At 38.6% G+C, this 17,949-nt stretch overlaps 2 protein-coding genes across 8 annotated transcripts; one reads left to right on the top strand and one right to left on the bottom strand.

Moving 5' to 3' along the window:
• The first annotated feature begins 4,314 nt into the window (after nt 1-4,314).
• Nucleotides 4,315-15,820, top strand: LOC135607147 (RINT1-like protein MAG2L). 7 transcript variants are annotated; one of them, XR_010485097.1, is made up of 7 exons: nt 4,315-4,874; nt 4,961-5,044; nt 6,297-6,415; nt 6,580-8,612; nt 10,984-12,184; nt 12,259-12,367; nt 12,473-15,820. XR_010485097.1 is itself a non-coding variant. In XM_065098726.1 (5 exons), exons 1-4 carry the CDS (start codon nt 4,586-4,588, stop codon nt 8,593-8,595), a joined length of 2,502 nt encoding a protein of 833 aa, XP_064954798.1. In that variant the 5' UTR covers nt 4,315-4,585; the 3' UTR covers nt 8,596-8,612; nt 10,984-15,820. The 7 variants fall into 7 exon arrangements, 2 of the variants coding, with proteins under 2 accessions (XP_064954798.1, XP_064954796.1); XR_010485095.1 differs by having other exon boundaries at nt 10,984-12,069; nt 12,185-15,820; XR_010485096.1 differs by having other exon boundaries at nt 12,259-15,820.
• LOC135607148 (CO(2)-response secreted protease-like) lies at nt 13,386-17,547 on the bottom strand. The gene is made up of 11 exons (XM_065098727.1): nt 17,446-17,547; nt 17,019-17,113; nt 16,822-16,919; nt 16,531-16,683; nt 16,185-16,296; nt 15,240-15,792; nt 14,952-15,052; nt 14,592-14,834; nt 14,361-14,475; nt 14,059-14,272; nt 13,386-13,936 (listed from the first exon to the last, which is right to left on the bottom strand). Exons 1-11 carry the CDS (start codon nt 17,536-17,538, stop codon nt 13,386-13,388), a joined length of 2,328 nt encoding a protein of 775 aa, XP_064954799.1. The 5' UTR covers nt 17,539-17,547.
• Nucleotides 17,548-17,949: the final 402 nt, after the last annotated feature.

Here is a 17,949-nt window from a genome sequence, read left to right as displayed (position 1 = left end):
CGGTCGCCATTTGTGAAGGAAAAGGTCAACCAAATTCTCTGCGCGTCTGGGCCAATTCTGCCGCTATTCTCTTCGGTGCGTGTTTAGAGGGACAACACATTGATGTCATTTTATATACTTAATGGATTGATTCTACGCAATAATGTCTGTGTGTAATATCTACCAGCTAATCAAGTTTATGTGAATGCTAATCTGTTAATCTTCTCGTCAACTCTTTCAATGACTAAGACATATATGTAAATTTTGGTATTAAACTTGTGAAGCGAGAGGTAACATCTTCTCTATTATACAAAAGTCTCATACAGTCCTGTATCACCCGGGGGTTCTAGGATGCTGAGATGATTGATGTTTTGCTCCGCTCATCATGATCATCGTGGGTACACGAAAATGGTCCAAAAATAAGTCAAAACATCTCAAAAACAGACTATTTTTGACTACGCAAATAAGCGACGAGCGATAGACAGTGAGCGAAGCGACGGGCAACACATTCCCTGCTATACGAAAACCCATCTAACCCTATGTCACCCGGGGGGTTCCAAGGTGTTGAGATGACTGACGTTTCACTCCGCTCATCACGATCATTGCGGCATGCGAAAATGACCTAAAAACAGACCAAAACAATCAAAAACGAACCAAAACAAGTCATTTTTATGAGCGACGAGCAGTGACTAGTCAGCGAAGAGAAGCGACAAATTATATAGAAGAATAAGTATATATATTGTATATAATGTTACCTATAATAAATAGAATATAATAATAACGAAATCTTCTTCGTTCACTGCAAACGGCGCGAGTGAGTTTGGTCGAGCGCAACAAATTAGCCACAAGATATCGTAGTATTGACGCCGTTTAAAACCCATCTCCTCCAACAGACCACCGCCCGGTCTCCAAGGGATCGAGTCTCTCCACCCGACCCAGAAGAGCAGCAAGAGAACGATGAGAGGAGAGGCGAGGCGGCGCTCCTTTTGTCAAGTGGAACGTATTCCATCTCCTCGAATCCCTTTTTTATCCTTCCTTCCTTCTGTCTTTCTTTGTGGATGTTTCTTGAAAATTTTCCGGAAAAGTTCGATCGGTCATCGTCGAATCTTGCATCGATCTCTGCCTCGTTCCCTCCGTCTTTCTAAACCCGACGTCCACTCTTGGGTTTCGACGATGAGTCGGTTCTTGGACGTTTGGATTTAGAAGAACGGATGCATTGTTGTTTTCGGGATTCTTGATGTGGAAATCTCGCTGGGATAATCGGTGGTTCTTTTCTTTGTATGCAAGGGAAGGGTGATTTGGCTTTTGTGAGCGGTCGAATACCCAGCTTTTCATGCTGGAATTGGGAATATGTTCGAGTTTAGGTGTTCTTTATGTCTTCATTACTGTCGGAAGGTTACATTCTCTGTCTTGGGCGGTTAGATGCTGATCATGTGGTGCTGGAGAATTGATTCGTAAAGGAGGTATAAACGAAGAAGAACATGAAAGAGAAGATATAGTAGCTTCGTTTATCTGCCTTAAAAGGCAGGGCGTCTTATGTATATTAAAAGTTCACCCATGCGGCATGTGATGAGAAGCAGTCATAGCTTGCAAGTTTTCTTCTGCTCAATGCAGTTGGTAAAATTAGGTATATTAGGAAGATTTGACAGTTCTATATGAAATCTGAACCGAATGAGGTAAATGATGTGTCAGGAGGTTTATTGTTGCTTACTTTGCCTGCAAAATGTTTCAGAAATTATTTGAGCTGAAACATGGTAGTTCAATACATTGGCAAGTAGCAGTTTTAGCTCTAATAGGAATACTGGAAGAACCACATTGAGGGTGCTTTTTCGCTTCCATTTTTTTTTTCCAGAATTTATCAGGATTTCTGTCTAAAATATTAAACACTAAATATAAAATCATAGCATGATGATGAATGAAAGAAAAAACTGCGAGTAATTTAAGTAGCTGAAGACAAATCTGGTTTTGAAATATATTGGAACTATATCTAAGAGTAGTTATGTATCTTCAGGAAATTAGGATCTATATGGATCATTTATCAACCGACTGTGGCCCTTGTTTTTCCTTAATTTTCTGTATTGGATGGAGATTGAGCATTAACATATGCTTGCATGGAGAACTCACTTTATAAGAATTTCACCAGGGCTTTGATATTTAATGGTGAAATTTGCATGTTAGTACCATAGTCATTTGCTGATAATAGCAGAATGGGTTAACTTCAAATGTTTATAATGCAAGCAGAGAAACTTTTGCTTCTGTTTTGGCAATTAGTAATTCTTGTAAACATAGATTCTTTGGAAATATTAGAAAAAGAAGTCTCTCGCATCCAACAAACACTAATTATGCCTAAATAACAAAGTACATTTACAATTGACGTTCCACCCTATCAGTTGTTTCTTTAGACATACTGGCAAACACAAATATAAAATTTTCATACCAATAACTTTTATTAACATTGTGGTTGTTAGGGACTCTTCCATTATGATAAAGATTTTGCATTCTCTCCATGAAATAGTTAAGAAAATTGTAAGTGATGCATCTTCTAATTTTTTTTTTTAAAACAGCTATATTGAATCAGCATGCTTTTTGAATCTGAGATGGTCTTTACTTTGCTGCTATCTGGGACATTTGAAAATTTGACTTTTCTTATGTATAATATTAATTTTGTAATATTTTTCCAGGATCCATGCTTTCCCATGGGTTGCAATTTTGGCAAATTTGCAGATGATCTACTATGTTGGCCTTGTCTTGTGTGACCTTTTTAAAATTTGGTTTCTTTTGACCATTGTATACCACAAAATATTTTTTATTGAAATATATTTCATGTTGCACATTTGTAGTCAATGTGACAATCTAGTTTTATAATATATCAGTTTCTCAATTTTGTTGGTACCATAATTTATTGCATTTGACTGTATATATTATCTTTGGCTTGCATAATTTCTGACTTAACTGTTACAGAATTTGACGGAATTCATAGATGTGATTCGATTTTAGGTGGAAAGGAGAGCCACCTTACATCATTAATCCTGGACTCTTGATCATCTGAAAACTCAGAAGTTTTGCTTGTTTTCTCCCCATGGAGAGTTTTGCACAGCTGGAAATCTTATGTGAAAAGCTATACACTTCCCAGAATTCACCTGAGCGAATACAAGCAGAGAGCAACCTTAAGTGCTCCTCTGTGAACCCAGACTATATTCCACAGTTCCAGTACATTTTAGACAATGCATCGACTCCTTGTGCTTTGGTGTTTGCTAGTTCCAGCTTATTGAAGCAAAAAACAGAACACAGACTGTCTTTTGGTGATGCGGCTTGATATCCGTAATGTGACTTTCTAGTTTTATAGATTAATTGCATTCAGATTTTGTTCTTTACGAGCAGAGTTTTTTTAATATTTCATTACTTTCCATTTTGTTCCATGCTCAAATTTTCATTTTTGATCATTTTGTCTTCTTATTTATAATTTTTGTTTCATCAATGAAGAGCAATGATGTACTGGGATTGACAAGTGCTGGGATTGATAAGTATTTTAAATTTTTTTATGGAGTTATTGTTATAGGAAAACAAAAAAATACTAGTATGAGAAGAAGTTTTTATATAGGAAGAAAATTTTAAAAATTATGATTTTTTTATAAATATTTAATGTGTTGGGAGAGAGCAAAATGCAAAAAATATCTCGAGTGCTATTAAGGTTCTTTTTAGGTTGTCTATCTAGGATTTCTAGAGATGATAAGAGAAAATATGTAAATTTTTTGAGATCTATATGATAGAGTATATAAGAGGATTGTGTGCTTCAATAATCTTATAATTGATTTTATATGATGAAAGATTTGATTTTCTTCGTAGAAAGACAGAGTTATTAGATTAGATTATATTTTATATTATTTTTCGAGTATATTTTTATTTATTGATCTCTATATTTATTCTTTTGATTTTAAATTTTTTTTCCCTCTTCCTCCCGTAAGTTGTTGTAGCCACCATTCCATATATATATATATATATATATATATATATATATATATATATATATATATATATATATATATATATATATATATATAATTATTACCATATATAAGGATCATTATAGATGGTTATGCAAAATACAAACCAACTTCATTTCACCTATGATCTGTTAATGTATGTTTCACGGTGTAGGTATGTCAAGAATTCTACTCTTCTATTCAAAATACAAACCTTTTCTCGCCTTATCTTATATTTTTTATCTTCACAATTTGATGACGCAGTTCCGGTAAAACTTGCCAGTATTCTTTTTCTGTTTTCATTTCTTAAAATCTACATCTAATATCATCTCCACATATAACTTTATAATCCTTCACTTATACGATACATCAAAAACATATTAAGTTTGTGCCGAGGTCATCAAATGCCATTTGTTCCCCTGTCACCTAATTGCTGCATGATATCCGTCCTATCATCGCCGCAGTTGACCGTCAACGTTATGTTCTTTCGCGGGGTAACATCCTCTATATAACCGATACATCGGTATAAACTCTGTCCCGGCACAGCGGCGGACGCCGATAAACCCGTCACTTGTTGATGTTTCTTACTCACAGCTTCTACCGGTTTTATCTGGGCCGCCGGAATGGCGGCGCCACCCTTCGAGCCAGTGCCGGATGCCTCCTCCTACACCGTCCTCAGCCGCCGCCTCCTCCGGCGGTTCCTTGACGAACACTTCGCCACCCCGCTCGACCTCTCGAAACTCCCATCCCTAACCGCCCAGCTCGATCGGGAATGCCGCGACCTCGAAGGGGACCTGCGCTGCCTCCTCGAGGACAGGCTGCCCTCTAAGGCCTCCAAGTGGCTCTCTCGCTCCAACGATGCCCGCCGAATCCTTCACCATCTCGGTGGTTTCGCACCTTGCTCGCCTCCAGGTTTGGCCCCTAAAACCTTAGATCTCGATTCCCCATTGCGTTATTGGTCGCCTCATTGTGTGGCGATTTGATTTGCAATTGTGTAGCTTCGGTTAGAAGGATGGTAGAGATGGACATACCCTTGCTTGTGAAAGAAGTCGCTCGGATTGAGACGGTTCGCGTTTATGCTGGTAAAATTGTCTCTATTTATCGCTCATCATCTAAATATTTCGTCTTGTGTTGTTTATTTGTGGGCTACGTCCAACTGCTGTGTTATCAAAGATAAAGAGGTTTGTGGACTGATTTCAGTTTTAGGTCTCTCTTTCGGTAGTGGTTTACTTTTGGATTTGAGACCATTGCTTCACAAGAAAGAAAAAGGGGCATTTTGATATTTCTGCTGCTCAGACGTTTAACTAGCTCCAGATTACTATTCTGCAGATTATCGTATAAGACATGCATATCATGAGTTGATTCTAGTTATGTTCTGTCAATTAAATTTTATTTCTTTTAAGTGAATGTTAGACTTCTTGAGGGCATTATGTCCGGTGTGCATCACTGAGTTTCATCATTTATAGTCCTAAAATGTCTTTCTTGCCAGAACAAGAAAACCAGCAAATTAGTGTTTGGCATGCGCACGTAAAGGAGGAATTATTGAGGGTCATTATTATAGTATGTCACTGCTATTTGTTTCTTTCTTTCATTTGTTTTCTTTAACATTCAACACACAAAATAAGGTTGATGAGTTTTGTTTTCTGTATGGACACCATTTATCTGCAACATGCTGGGTCCTTGTAACTTGTGATAAATTTGTTCATACTGTAAGATGATCAGAAGTGACATCTACATTTGCATCAATTACCATGTAGGAGAAATATTTTATTTTCTTTTATTTCCTGGATTCCTGATTTTTTATTGCTCCATTTTTCAGCCTCTTCTGGTTTTGCTTTTTCTGCTAGAACATATTTTGCAAGTTATCAGATGAGTTTGCAGACAGTTTAGCATATCTATGCTTGACAGTGCACTAAGAATGGCGTAGACAATTATATGAACATGGTAGGATTGTGAGTTTTTAGGACTCAACTTCCAAAGTGAGTGGAATAGAAGATCATGTGAGCTACTTACTTTCTCCAAGATGTTCAAGGCCAACCTATTTTACAATATATGGTAGGCATGGACATTTGATCAATGTTTTTTCCGAAGAATGGAGGCCGTAAATTAACAGTTTCATTTCACTTTTGTTTTCACATTGAGATATCAGAGTTTAGGTGGGTATGTACTTGTCTTCACAGTATGAACTAAGTCCCTAAAATGCTAGCTTTGTTTGTTTTGGCTGCAGTGGTGCAGTGCAATTTTGGTTGACAGCTAGTCATAGGTGCTGTTTTTCATGTGAAAGCCTTGTTGGTTTTCCTCCTAACTGTATTTATGATGCCTCCTAAATCGCAGAATGTTCTCTTCAGTTAGAAGCTCTTGTTGGTGACCTTGAAGATGCAGCATTAGCTATAGTTAGCCAAGCCTTACCAGATAATATCTTGTCAAATCTTTCAAGTGTGCGAAGTTCTGCGGTAGGTCATATCGAACACATCTCTTATTTTTCTTACTATCATCTCAAACAACTGTTTAGCATCGTGATCCTTGTTCTCTAAAGGAACTAACAACCAAGGCTAATGCAATGAGCTCTTTTCTTGTTCTTTACATAAAAATGAGATTCTATAGTTGCATCTTTTAGTTGCAGGATATGCCAGGGAAACAAGAAAAGCTGCTGCTTGCTGTTAAAATCATGACATCTATAGAGGATAAACTAGCAAGTATTTCATGTCGTAGGCCACAATGGACTCATCTCCTAATGGCTGTTGAATCTAGGGTGGAGAAGGCTTTAGCAATTATGAAGCCACAGGCCATAACACATCACCGGGCTATACTTGCCTCACTTGGATGGCCACCAGGCCTCTCATCATCTAAAATAGAAAAGGACAAATCATTTGAAACTTCAAACCCCCTTGTTCTGATGCAAGGAGAAAACAAAGCCATATATTCTCAAAGCTTTCTAGCATTATGTGCTTTGCAGCAACTTCTGGTTCAGCGAGAACAGAGAATATGTGCTTTTTCAAGATCTCATAAGATGTACAGATCAGCAGATGGTACTGATTTTCATAGATATTCTTGTCTTGACAATAGTCTATGGACAATTGATGAATTAGTGAACCCCATTGCTTCAAGAATAGAGCATCATTTTCATAAATGGTCTGATCAACCAAAGTTTATTTTTGCTCTTGTTTTCAAAATAACTCGAGATTTTATGGATGGGGTGGACCATGTGTTACAACCTTTAGTAGATAGAGCTAGACTAGTGGGTTCTAGCGCCAGAGAAACCTGGGTAAAAGCTATGGTTAAAATGCTTTTAGACTACCTAGAAAAAGAAGTTTTTCCTGTCCTTGTTATAAGATATGAAGTTAGAGATGGATTCTTGGAGGTTAACACATCATGGCTTCATCTTGTTGACCTCATGATTACCTTTGATAAGCGGATGCGAGCTCTTGCAACTTCAGGAATGCCACAAATGGAATTATTTCTTGAGTTTGAAGGTATCTCTGGGTCCTCATCGATGTTCTCAATTTTCAGAGAGCATTCAGATTGGCTTCAGATATGGGCTGAAATAGAGCTTGAGGATGCCAACAAGAAACTGAGACCTGAATTAGAAAATGAAACAAGTTGGCTGGTTTGTACTCGTCAGAAAATTTTGTCCTTTCAGGAAGAAACTGAGTCATTTCTTCTTTCAAACAGAGAGGACTTCAAAGCTCCTTCTATTGCTGATTCTGTTGTTAAAATTGTATGGCATATGGTTGAGAGGGCTGAGCTTCTGCCAACTAAGCCAATGAAAAATCAATTTATCAGGTCTTCTTCTGTCGTATTCTTAAATGATTTTTTCCTTTTCTTGGTTCAACGCTGTCAGAGTGTAGCATTGGTTGATGCCAATCTGGAAGACGATGATATGCTAAGACTGGCTGGTTCCATAAATGTTGCTCGATACTTCGAATTTGTTTTGAGAGAATGGAATGAAGACATCAGGTTCTTGGAGATCGGTGTTGCTGAAAGTGATTACAAGAACGAAGACCAACACTCACTTGGTTCCTTTTTCAAAGATGAAATTATATATTTGGTTAACCTAGAGACTGATTTTCTTGAGGAAATAATGTCTGCCATTTTACTGCAGTTTGATACTCTCTGTTGGGATTACATTGATAACATTGAACAGTTGGGAATGGAGCAACTTGAACAGCAAGATTCAGTTCTTGATGAACAATGTCCATGTGTATCGTCAAGGTTTGTTGAAGCACTAGACATGCTGAAAGACTGTCTGAATATCTTGAGATTAACTCTCAATTCCATAGATTTTCTTGACCTATGGAGAAGCATTGCTGATGGGCTTGACCACTTCATTTTTAAGAGCATCACTCTCAGTGGCATTAAGTTATCATATGTGGGAGCCAAACAATATAAGACTGATATGAGTGCCCTCTTTCTAATTTTCAGTGCATTCTGTGCCAAGCCTGAAGCTTTCTTTCCACGCACATATGATTCTTTAAAGATATTGACCATGGATCAAAAAGATGTGGCTTATCTTCTTAACATCATGGCAGGGGATGAAAGAAGTAAGGAAGAGTTTTTGAAACTCAGAGGACTATTCCATGTAACTGTTAATCAAGCTGAAAAGATTCTGAAAAGCAGGACATTCAAGGGTTAAATTGGAGGGTAAAAGAGGTGATTTAGCCAATTCGTTGTCTGCTTTCCACTTTCATCCTTCTCTATTGAAGTATGCTGTGATTTATGTATGGGTTCATATTCTTTACATGTTATACTTTAGGATCTAGAAATCAATTAGTGTTACATCAGCCTATACTATTTTGAATCTTACATGCATGAACTCACATTGAAGATTCCAAAATTCCACAAGCGAACCATGAGAATTAGGTAAATAGATTATTCCAGAAGCATATCTTTTATTTGATGAGCCACATTTATGATATTATATTTATTTCTAATTGTTCAATTCTTTGAAAGTAGCTATGGTGGGAATGTCATGTATAGTCCATTTGCAACAAGCAAGATTCACCGGTGAAGAAACTTGTCATTATTCCTATCTTTGAGTCCTTGCTGTTATAAAGTTTTCCTTGACTGCACAAAGCTGATATGTCTCAGCTATTTAACACAGTTAACGGTTCTAGTGTTGATCTATATCTATTATTTTCTATAAGAAACTTGTTCTTGAAATGCACTCAGTATTTATGGCAATGCAATTAGGTTTCATTTAGTTGAGAGATGCACTGATGTTCCAAAGCATATGCAGTACTTGCATCTCAAGATTGTCCTCAAATGAAGAATAGTTGACGTGGCTACCAGTGTGTTAAGTGCATGCAAGCAGCTTCTGGCTTCAGTCTGTAAAGTGTAACCACAAAATCTAGACTCAAAGAGTCATACTGAATTTCATGCAGTATTCATGTTACAATTGATGTTTCACGTGGCTAAAGACAGAATACTCGTAGATGCACTGTATTATGAAGTCTCACAATCCTTTATATCTTCTAAAATTAGGTACCTTGAGTTTTATAATAGTCGCAGATTTAATGTACTCTTCACCACCAACTGCTTGTATAGTTTATGAAAATTTAATAAATGTAGATACATGCTTACAAGCACTTTGATTGAGATAAATATGATCCTTCTTATAATTGCACTAGATCTTACTTTTGTTGATCTGATTGTAGATCTTATCCAGTGATTTAAAAAGCGTTAGGTGCCAAAAGACGCCAAGATCCAAAAACGCCCGAGGTGCTAGGCGCTCGCCTGAACGAAGCGAGACGCTAAAATATAAAAATATATAATATAATTATACTTCCATGCAGGATCTTTTTTTGATGTCATTGGAGACTCTATTGAGTTGCTCTGTACACTTGCCATTTATGTTGAAACCTAATAATAATTTCAAATAAATAAAAATTAACAATATTAAAATCAAAATAATATATTATTAATCTATTAACAGTAACAGTATACAGTATACGTATACTGTTAAAGGAAGTGTAAAGGGGTGCTGAGCCTGTTGACTGAGAAAAGAGGAAGCGGTAGCGGCAGCGGAAAGCGACGACAGTTTGCGAGCAACGACAGCGGGAGCGGGAGCGAGAGCAGGAGCGGCGAGCGGCGATAGCGGCAGCATTTGCGAGCAGCGGGATCGGGATCGGCAGCGGCAAGGGTTAGGGTTCGGTTGTCACTTATATCAGTTTTAGTTGGTTCGATTGAACCAACTAACCATCATAGACCGAACCAGACCTAAAATCCTGGTTCGGTCGCCTTGGTTAACCCAGGCGCTCGCTCGAAGCGCCCAGTGCCTGGGCTCGGGCGAGCGCCCAGGCAGCGCTTGTTTGAAGCGCGGTACCTGGGAGATTAGCGAGGCGCTCGGGTCGGGCCTCGCCTCGCCTCGCCCGAGCACATTTTTAAATCACTGATCTTATCAAAAGCTATATGTTTGTCCTATGAAATGCAGAAGCCTAAAAATGCTTTTTGACTCCCAATCATGACTGTGTTGAACATGGCACTTGTTAGATAATGTTTGATGTGTTTGGGCCTTCAGAACACTTCAAGTCTCTTGTACCATCATCTGTAAGGCTTCAATACATCACAATATTGAGAATATGTATGTAGATTGGACTGTCGACTTAATGTTTTGGATACATGTTTGTAAGTATTTTTTGTGAATTTTTCTTCTCATATAAATGATTGTTATGTTTCTTACACATTTGATCTGATGTTGATAGATTGTCTAAATTGTGCAAAGACAAAAAAGAGAGTTTAGTACTTAGAAAATATATTGGTGCTAATTGCAACGTCCATGTTGTGCCATGTCCAAGTCCAATGTCCCATGTCCTAGCATTATTGTCCATGCTGCATCGCTATGTTTGTTACTAATAGGATGTTGATTCCTAGGGAACATGAGTTATATACGAAAAATTCAAATCTTGAATTGGCTCTCTATAAGCTCAGTTAACATAGGATAAAGGATTAGTAAATTTTATTAGGCACTTTATCTGATGAGTTCTCTGTGCATTACGTGAACCCTAATAAATTCTTTTTGCAGTTCTTCAGACATCTGCTGATATAGACAGTTGTGACCAAAGATAAGTTGATCTAGTGGGCATAATACATATCGGCTTCTGTATGTGATATGTCATTCTTTAGTAGTCCATTGTTCTCAAAATAAAGGAGTTTCACAATACTACTTGTTTGCGAAGACATCGTCTGATACACATGAACAAATGTTCGAAGTCTGAATGGAGGGACTTGTTGACATTCTATTATATGATAAGCCAAGAATCTCTTCTCAGAAACCCAGTAACTTGACAACCCACTTTTTGCTTGTGCTACTTCTGCCACTGAGCCTATAATACAACATAGCAGGATGTTCAAACAGGATCTGCTTGTGCTGAAGCATTGGACATCAACATGGAAGTCAAATCATACCTGATAGTTGCCATCTTCTCCATCATTAACTGGCTGGAAGTTCTTCATGTCAAGGATAGCATGAGAAACATGCCACAATTGACTGCTTCCATATGATCGGCACTTGTGAAGAAAGGCACAACCCGGTATCTTCAGCGGTTGAAGTGTAGACAGCAGTAACTGGTCTGACAAGAACTGTAATTTTGGACAATAGCAGATCTTAAAATGTTCAAGAAAAGTAGGATTGTGAAGTGTCAATGGGCATGATTTCTCTTCTCAACCTGACATGCAGTAGTAATCTTCAGTTTCTGAAGCGAAGGCTCGAAGCGCAGAGGAATTATATCAAAGTTCTTTGAATTAGAGATTTGCAAAGACTGAAGCCTTTTCAAGAGATCTTGAGGCAGTGACGACTCATCACGTTGCCACATTTCTGAAGTGATAACTGAAGGGAGACTTGGTGGCACGTTTTGAGAGCAGCAAAATGTATCAACATAGCTTGTCATAATGTATCAGTTCCAACTGATGCAGCTGATGAAAGTCACCATCCTATACTCCAGACAACTCTTCCAATCTGTACAGTCTTATCAGTCTCCTTGTCTCCAGTGAAAAAAGATGGCTTCTTCATCTTCATCTTGCCATTGCCACAGGAATCACAGCCACTGTGCCAGATCACTGTCATTTTCTATTGAGAACTGCTCGAGGGAAGGCAATTGCCCATGTGGTGGTAAGATTTTTGCATTTGGTATAAGGGTAACGGAGGTTGAATTATAGAAAGATGAGTCTCCAATTCATTTGAGAAACCTGCTGCCACTATAACATTCTATAACCAATTCTGACAGGTTGGTATTAGACTGAAAGCTTTTGAGAATATGCATCATAGTCTCCTCTGCTGAGACTGTTGGCCTTTTTACAGTGGATTCATTCTTCGTCTCCTCATCTTTCAAGTATGCAAAGCTGCATCTCTGCATCTAAGCTACCTAAGAAGGAGATCCTCTCATCCTCCCCAGTTACATCATAAGAAGGTGCTTCTTTAATGTTCGCATCTTCTTCATCAAATAAATCGATGTTACAGATCCATTCATCATCTTTGTTGTTTACAAGAAGAATAATTTAGGTCCTTGATGCAGGCTGTCATTAGATTCCCATGAAGATAAAATCCAGATACAGCCCGGACATGCATAGTTCTCCTCTAATGTTTACCAAATCCTTCAACTCTTTTAGTACCCATGGTTCATCTTTACCTCTAAAGAAAATGCAACTCCATGATCCTATGCTTGTCAGCCTCCCAAGTAGTCCTACTGGTTCAGCTTTGTTATATGACAAAAGATTAAGATTATAGACAGCTTGGGGTTCATCTTACGGAATGATGAGGGTACTTGCTGCTTGGCAAGTTGCAAAATTGTTCATGACTCATCTTGGGTGGTTAGGGAAGGAGTTAGACTTGCACTACAAAGTAAGCTTGGAAATGTAACTTTGGAGCTAGATTCTCAGATCATAGTCCACTGTCTTGCCAATGAGGAATCTCCCTCTTGGAAGATATTAAGTGTTGTCAAAGATATTCAATATTCAATGGTCAAAGGATCAGTTGGGAAGTTTTTCTTGCATTTGTTGCCTTAGGGAATGCAATCAAGCAGCATATTGTTTGTTGTTCAAGGAAGATATATGAAGTTCGAGGCTGGAATATGAACCATGAAGACTGACATGTTTTGGAACGAACAGCTTCCTTTGGATCTTACATCCATTTTTTCTAAAGTGACCTTAGTAGATCATCTTGTCGATTTTGAAAAGCTAATATAGTTTTCCTGGAAAAAGAAAAGGTTACAGACAGATCAGAGATTAAGATGAGAAACCAACAGCTGTGAAGAGATCAATGGTACTTGATTATGAACACATAAGACAAATGGCCTTGTACATGAGATACAAGTAAAACTGATATCAAGAATGCCAATGGAAGTCACAAAAACAGAAATGCAAAGATGGAGCACAGCATAGCAGCACAGGCACAAACTTTGCTCAAAAACTGTCAAAGAAATGGATGGATCACATAACATTCACTGCAAAAACAGTATGAACTGAGTGTGCTCCATCTGACCATGTTATGGACCCATATCCATATCCTTTACTTGCAGCCTTGGCATCAAAGGTGACCTGGTAAGTGGCCTTCATCCATCTCTTGGTGAAGACCAGTCTCTCAGGTGAGACCTTGACTATCAAGCCACTTGGAGCATCCACTGTTGCAGAGTATGTTGAGTTTGGTGGCCCAACATTGGTGACTGTTCTGCTGACTGTCCTCGCAGTCTGCTTACCTCCTAGCTTGGCAATGGAGGTGGAGGGGTAGTTGAGGTTGGATATGAGATCTGGTGAGGCGTTGGGTGGACAGCTGAAGCTGGTCCCAGAGATGGATCTTATGGCTTGGTTTTTGTAGCCATAGTAGCAGAGGAAGTGCAGGTAGTCCTCTGTGGTGGTCTCAAAAACTAAGCCTGGACTTAAGGCTCTGAGTGGACTTATTTCCCCTGCTCCCATGTCATGGAAGCTTGCAATGGCCCCAGAGTTGCTTGTGAGGGGCTTCCCAAGGTTGTTGGTTATGATAGCTGCACAACAAGGAACAAATAAGACAGTGGTCTTTTGGTCAGAATAGAGAGAGAGAGAGAGAGAGAGAGAGAGAGAGAGAGAGAGAGAGAGAATAGTTTCTTGTAGGGCAAAAAAAGGTCACCTGTTGTCATGAGTGCTGATCTTATCATTGAAGGAGACCACCTTGGATGAGCTGATTTCACAAAGGCACCTGCACCAGCAACATGAGGGCAGGCCATGGAGGTCCCTGATCTGATGGCAAAGTTTGATGGTTTCTTCCCTACCAGAACATCTCCACTGTCAGATGAAGGAATTGATGCTGCAATAATGCTGACACCTGGAGCCATCACATCAGGCTGTTTCAAGAAAGATTGGATGAGAGAGGTCACCACTTGTACACATCTGTTTATGCCATCTGAATCAAGCATTAGAAGAATCCCAAACCTTAAGAATGGCTTCAGTGAGTCCTCCAGGGCCCCTGGCTGAGAAGTACGCCACAACTGGTGCTGGTTTGAACACTTTTACTTCCTCAGCTGGTAGAATGACTGCTGAAGGCTTTCTGCATTCATCAGAAAGGACTAGTCAGGTATATAAAATGAATGCTATATTAGTAACTTCCATGAGTTCAAAACATATATTTAGCATGAGACTCGGATAGATGTCTTTACAGCTTACTTGGTAGAGTTTATGTACTTAAGTATCTGAACTCCCACATCATTTTCAACCTCTGAGAATGGGAAGCTGCCAGAATCAAATGGCACACCTCTTTCTGCCTCATCAACTAGGATCAGGCCTTTAGCTCTAGCTCCTTCAGCCACCAACTTCTTTATTCGTCTTGTTACTGTTGGATCAGTGTCGACACACACTATTATCTTCCCAGCAGCTTTATCAGCATCAAGCGATCCAGGATAGCAATTGCTATGGAACAATTGCATGATAATCAATGTTATGAATAAATATTGTTATGCATAATGCATGATTCTATGAGGAAGATTATTGAATTCGAAGAAATAACTATGCAAGCCATTAAGGTACCTTGCTTCTGATATTGGTGTAGATTCTGCTGCTACGGCTCCACCGAATACAAGGGGATATGATTCAGATCGATTAAGATTGGAGAAATTTATGGCTGTTCCCTGTGAACATTGGAAAATTTTCACACATTATGAGTTTGTCTTGAGACTAATTTCCTAAAGAATTCAGAATGAGTTTGTCTAAATTTGGTCTGTTTAAGAAGCTATTTCTTGGCCATTTGATCTAAAGATGAAAGAGAATCTGAAGTCGTATTAAGACAGATGCAAAAGAGTAGGATTTCTAACTTACCTTGAACATATTTCCATTACCAAGAACTATTGTTGATTGGAAATTCCTATCAATGCTTGAAGCTGCAACTGTTAGGATCCATGGAGCTGAATTGACCACAGTGTAAGGATCTGGTCCATCATTTCCACCCGAACAGATGACCAACACGCCTCTCTGGTGAGCATGGAATGCACCAATAGCTATGGGGTCGCTAAGAAAATCTGACTGGAACACAGAGCTCATTCCTATTGATATTGAGATCATGTCGACGCCATCATCAATAGCATCATCGATTGCTTTCATTACAGTTGAGCCGGCACATCCACCAAGTGAGCATGCCTTGTACACAGCGAGCCTGCTTGAAGGAGAACCTCCCTTGGCCACCCCCTGTGCAAGGCCATAGTAGCTAGCATTTGGCACCATGGAGCCAGCAGCTGTAGATGATGTGTGTGTGCCATGGCCTACAGAATCCCTTGGTGATCCAAAAGCATCTACTTTGATGGCATGGGATCCATTTGATGGAGGTTGGATCGATTCTGGTTGGCTGGTGTAGTATCTTGCACCTATCAGCTTCCTACGAATTCACAGGAGCTTAAACAGAGGTGAGGAATATGTATGATGATAAAAAGGCTTCAATCTACTCTTTTGAACAGTTTCATTGTTTCTTGTGTGTGTCAGTTGGATAAAAAAAATAATGAGGATGATCATGTTATATTAAGTTTTTTCCTCGAATCATTTAATTTGATTGAAAACATCAAATTGTTGTATTAAAATGTCCTAGAAATGAGAATCTTCCCAACAAAGTCTGATTCTGGAAGTATGACTCTTACTAATCTTCGACTTCCTAAACTTCATTTGAAGAGTATGTGCTTCAAAAGTAAGAATGTATTAATATTTCCTCGCAATTTTATCAAGACAATTTTTAAATAATTCTTTCCAATGCCAACTAGCAGCTTATGCATTTACCTATTACAGTTAGATTTTTTGAAGTCAGATCCTTCCATGCAAATCCCTTTCCATCTTGATGGGATCCTCCCCATCCCAGCATCATTGAAACTAGGTGATTCTGGCCATACACCTGCAGACATAAACTAGCATCACATATTTTCATTCTATGCAACATCGTAAGAACATATGTTTGCATGTAATTAAGAATGAAGAATCGGGTAAAACATTAAAACTAACATATTTGCTTTATGTATCTTTCTTTTTCTACTATAGTGTCTGTTCCTAAAATTTGACATTTAAGATAGAGTTTCTCCACTTACTGCAGGTGTGGAATGTTGTCGCAGATAAAAATAAAGGAAATTACCAGTATCAATGATGCCAATTATAACATCACTGGAAGCTTTTCGCCGGAGTCGCTGCGATCCAATGCCTGATTCTGCGTCCAAGAAATCCCAAGAACGCGTAGTATGAAGTTGAAGAATCCGGTCAGGGAAAACCGACACCACTTCATCAAAGCCTGATGTGAAGCATCCAAAGTACTCGATCAGAATAAGACTGAGATTGTTAACTTGCATCTGATCCAATGAATTGAAGTTTGTGAATGAGGAAATGATTAAAAGTCGATTCTATTGAGCTGGAACATGAAAACACCAACCAGATAATAAAGCGGCTTCCTTTTCGGTAAGCATAGCTGAGAACCCCTTGAATGCATGATGGTAACTTTGCATCAGGGACACTCTTTCTTTCTCCTCACTGTTACGACCAACATAAAAGTTCAACAGCAGGTTGCAGGTTGATGGTTTCCATGTTAAGATTACTATTTTATTGTCAATGTTTAACAAAAACTCTTGCCTCGGAATAACTGAGGACAACATTTGCAAGTGAGCTGCTTGTTGAGTTTCATGGTCTCCATCTTGTGGTTTGCTCCCCATGTAGACGACATAAGGCTGCAATAGAAAACAAAATTAGCTGCAGAAACCATAAAAATAAGGTGACTTGAAAGTGAAGATTTTTCTTGTAAAAGATTCACAACATGAAGCAATCTTCTACTTGTATGATTTAAAGCTTGCATGATAATTTATGGTCTAACGAAAGATGGCACTCAGCTCAGCAAAATCTAATGGACGACTATAACTATGGTGCTTGCTGACTACATACAAATGGGAAAATAGAACAAATCGTTCAAACCATTCCTGTTTCTGTCGATACCGACATAGAAAAAGGATCAAAGTTTTATTGGGCAAAAAGTCAGATGAGAACTGATGTACTTCATCAATACCTCCGTGGTCTGTTTCGAAATAGCACAGGCAGAAAGAGAAGCAAAAATGAGGAAGACGAACTGCAAGGGTTTGGCCATGGCAGATGATAACATCTCCGGCAAAGTTTGCTACGAAAACTATGTAGTAACACAAGTAGTAGGTCCAATTTGTAGGCCAGTTTGTTGAAGCTTTTTTGCCTCCAGGGAATTTGCATCATGTGCAGCACTCAAATCTTTTAGTCTTTGGTGCTCTTTTGCATTTAATAAACATATATACGAATGTCTTTTCTTTTGATTATTTTTCTCCAAGCTTTGCCTTTCTCAAATGTTTTTATTGTGATGATCTATCTAAAGAAGAGGTTTAAACTGAAAACAAAGAAGTCATAATTTCAATTAGCTGTCTTTCTGTTTGAGTTGAATGTCTTTTCGCAGTTCAAAGAGATATAGAGTATGTACACTTGAATCTGATCACTAATAAGCCACTAAAATATTTAGTGTTTCTTGGCATGTTAATTCTTCATTCAC

Source organism: Musa acuminata, chromosome BXJ2-3 (assembly GCF_036884655.1).
Source record: "Musa acuminata AAA Group cultivar baxijiao chromosome BXJ2-3, Cavendish_Baxijiao_AAA, whole genome shotgun sequence".
NCBI classification, from domain to species: Eukaryota; Viridiplantae; Streptophyta; class Magnoliopsida; order Zingiberales; family Musaceae; genus Musa; species Musa acuminata.
Note: the sequence above shows the minus strand (reverse complement) of the source record. Positions and strands in the feature narration are given on the sequence as shown.

What these genes read in the sequence shown, in the direction of transcription:
- LOC135607148 (XM_065098727.1), bottom strand. Translation starts at nt 17,538, where the DNA reads ATGTTATCATCTGCCATGGCCAAACCCTTGCAGTTCGTCTTCCTCATT. An exon ending in GTAATGGAAATATGTTCAAG is followed by an intron (nt 15,053 to 15,239) that starts GTAAGTTAGAAA and finishes CAATGTTCACAG; the next exon opens with GGAACAGCCATAAATTTCTC. An exon ending in TCACTGAAGCCATTCTTAAG is followed by an intron (nt 14,273 to 14,360) that starts GTTTGGGATTCT and finishes TTCTTGAAACAG; the next exon opens with CCTGATGTGATGGCTCCAGG.
- LOC135607147 (XM_065098724.1), top strand. Translation starts at nt 4,586, where the DNA reads ATGGCGGCGCCACCCTTCGAGCCAGTGCCGGATGCCTCCTCCTACACC. An exon ending in CGCACCTTGCTCGCCTCCAG is followed by an intron (nt 4,875 to 4,960) that starts GTTTGGCCCCTA and finishes GCAATTGTGTAG; the next exon opens with CTTCGGTTAGAAGGATGGTA. An exon ending in CAAGTGTGCGAAGTTCTGCG is followed by an intron (nt 6,416 to 6,579) that starts GTAGGTCATATC and finishes TGCATCTTTTAG; the next exon opens with TTGCAGGATATGCCAGGGAA.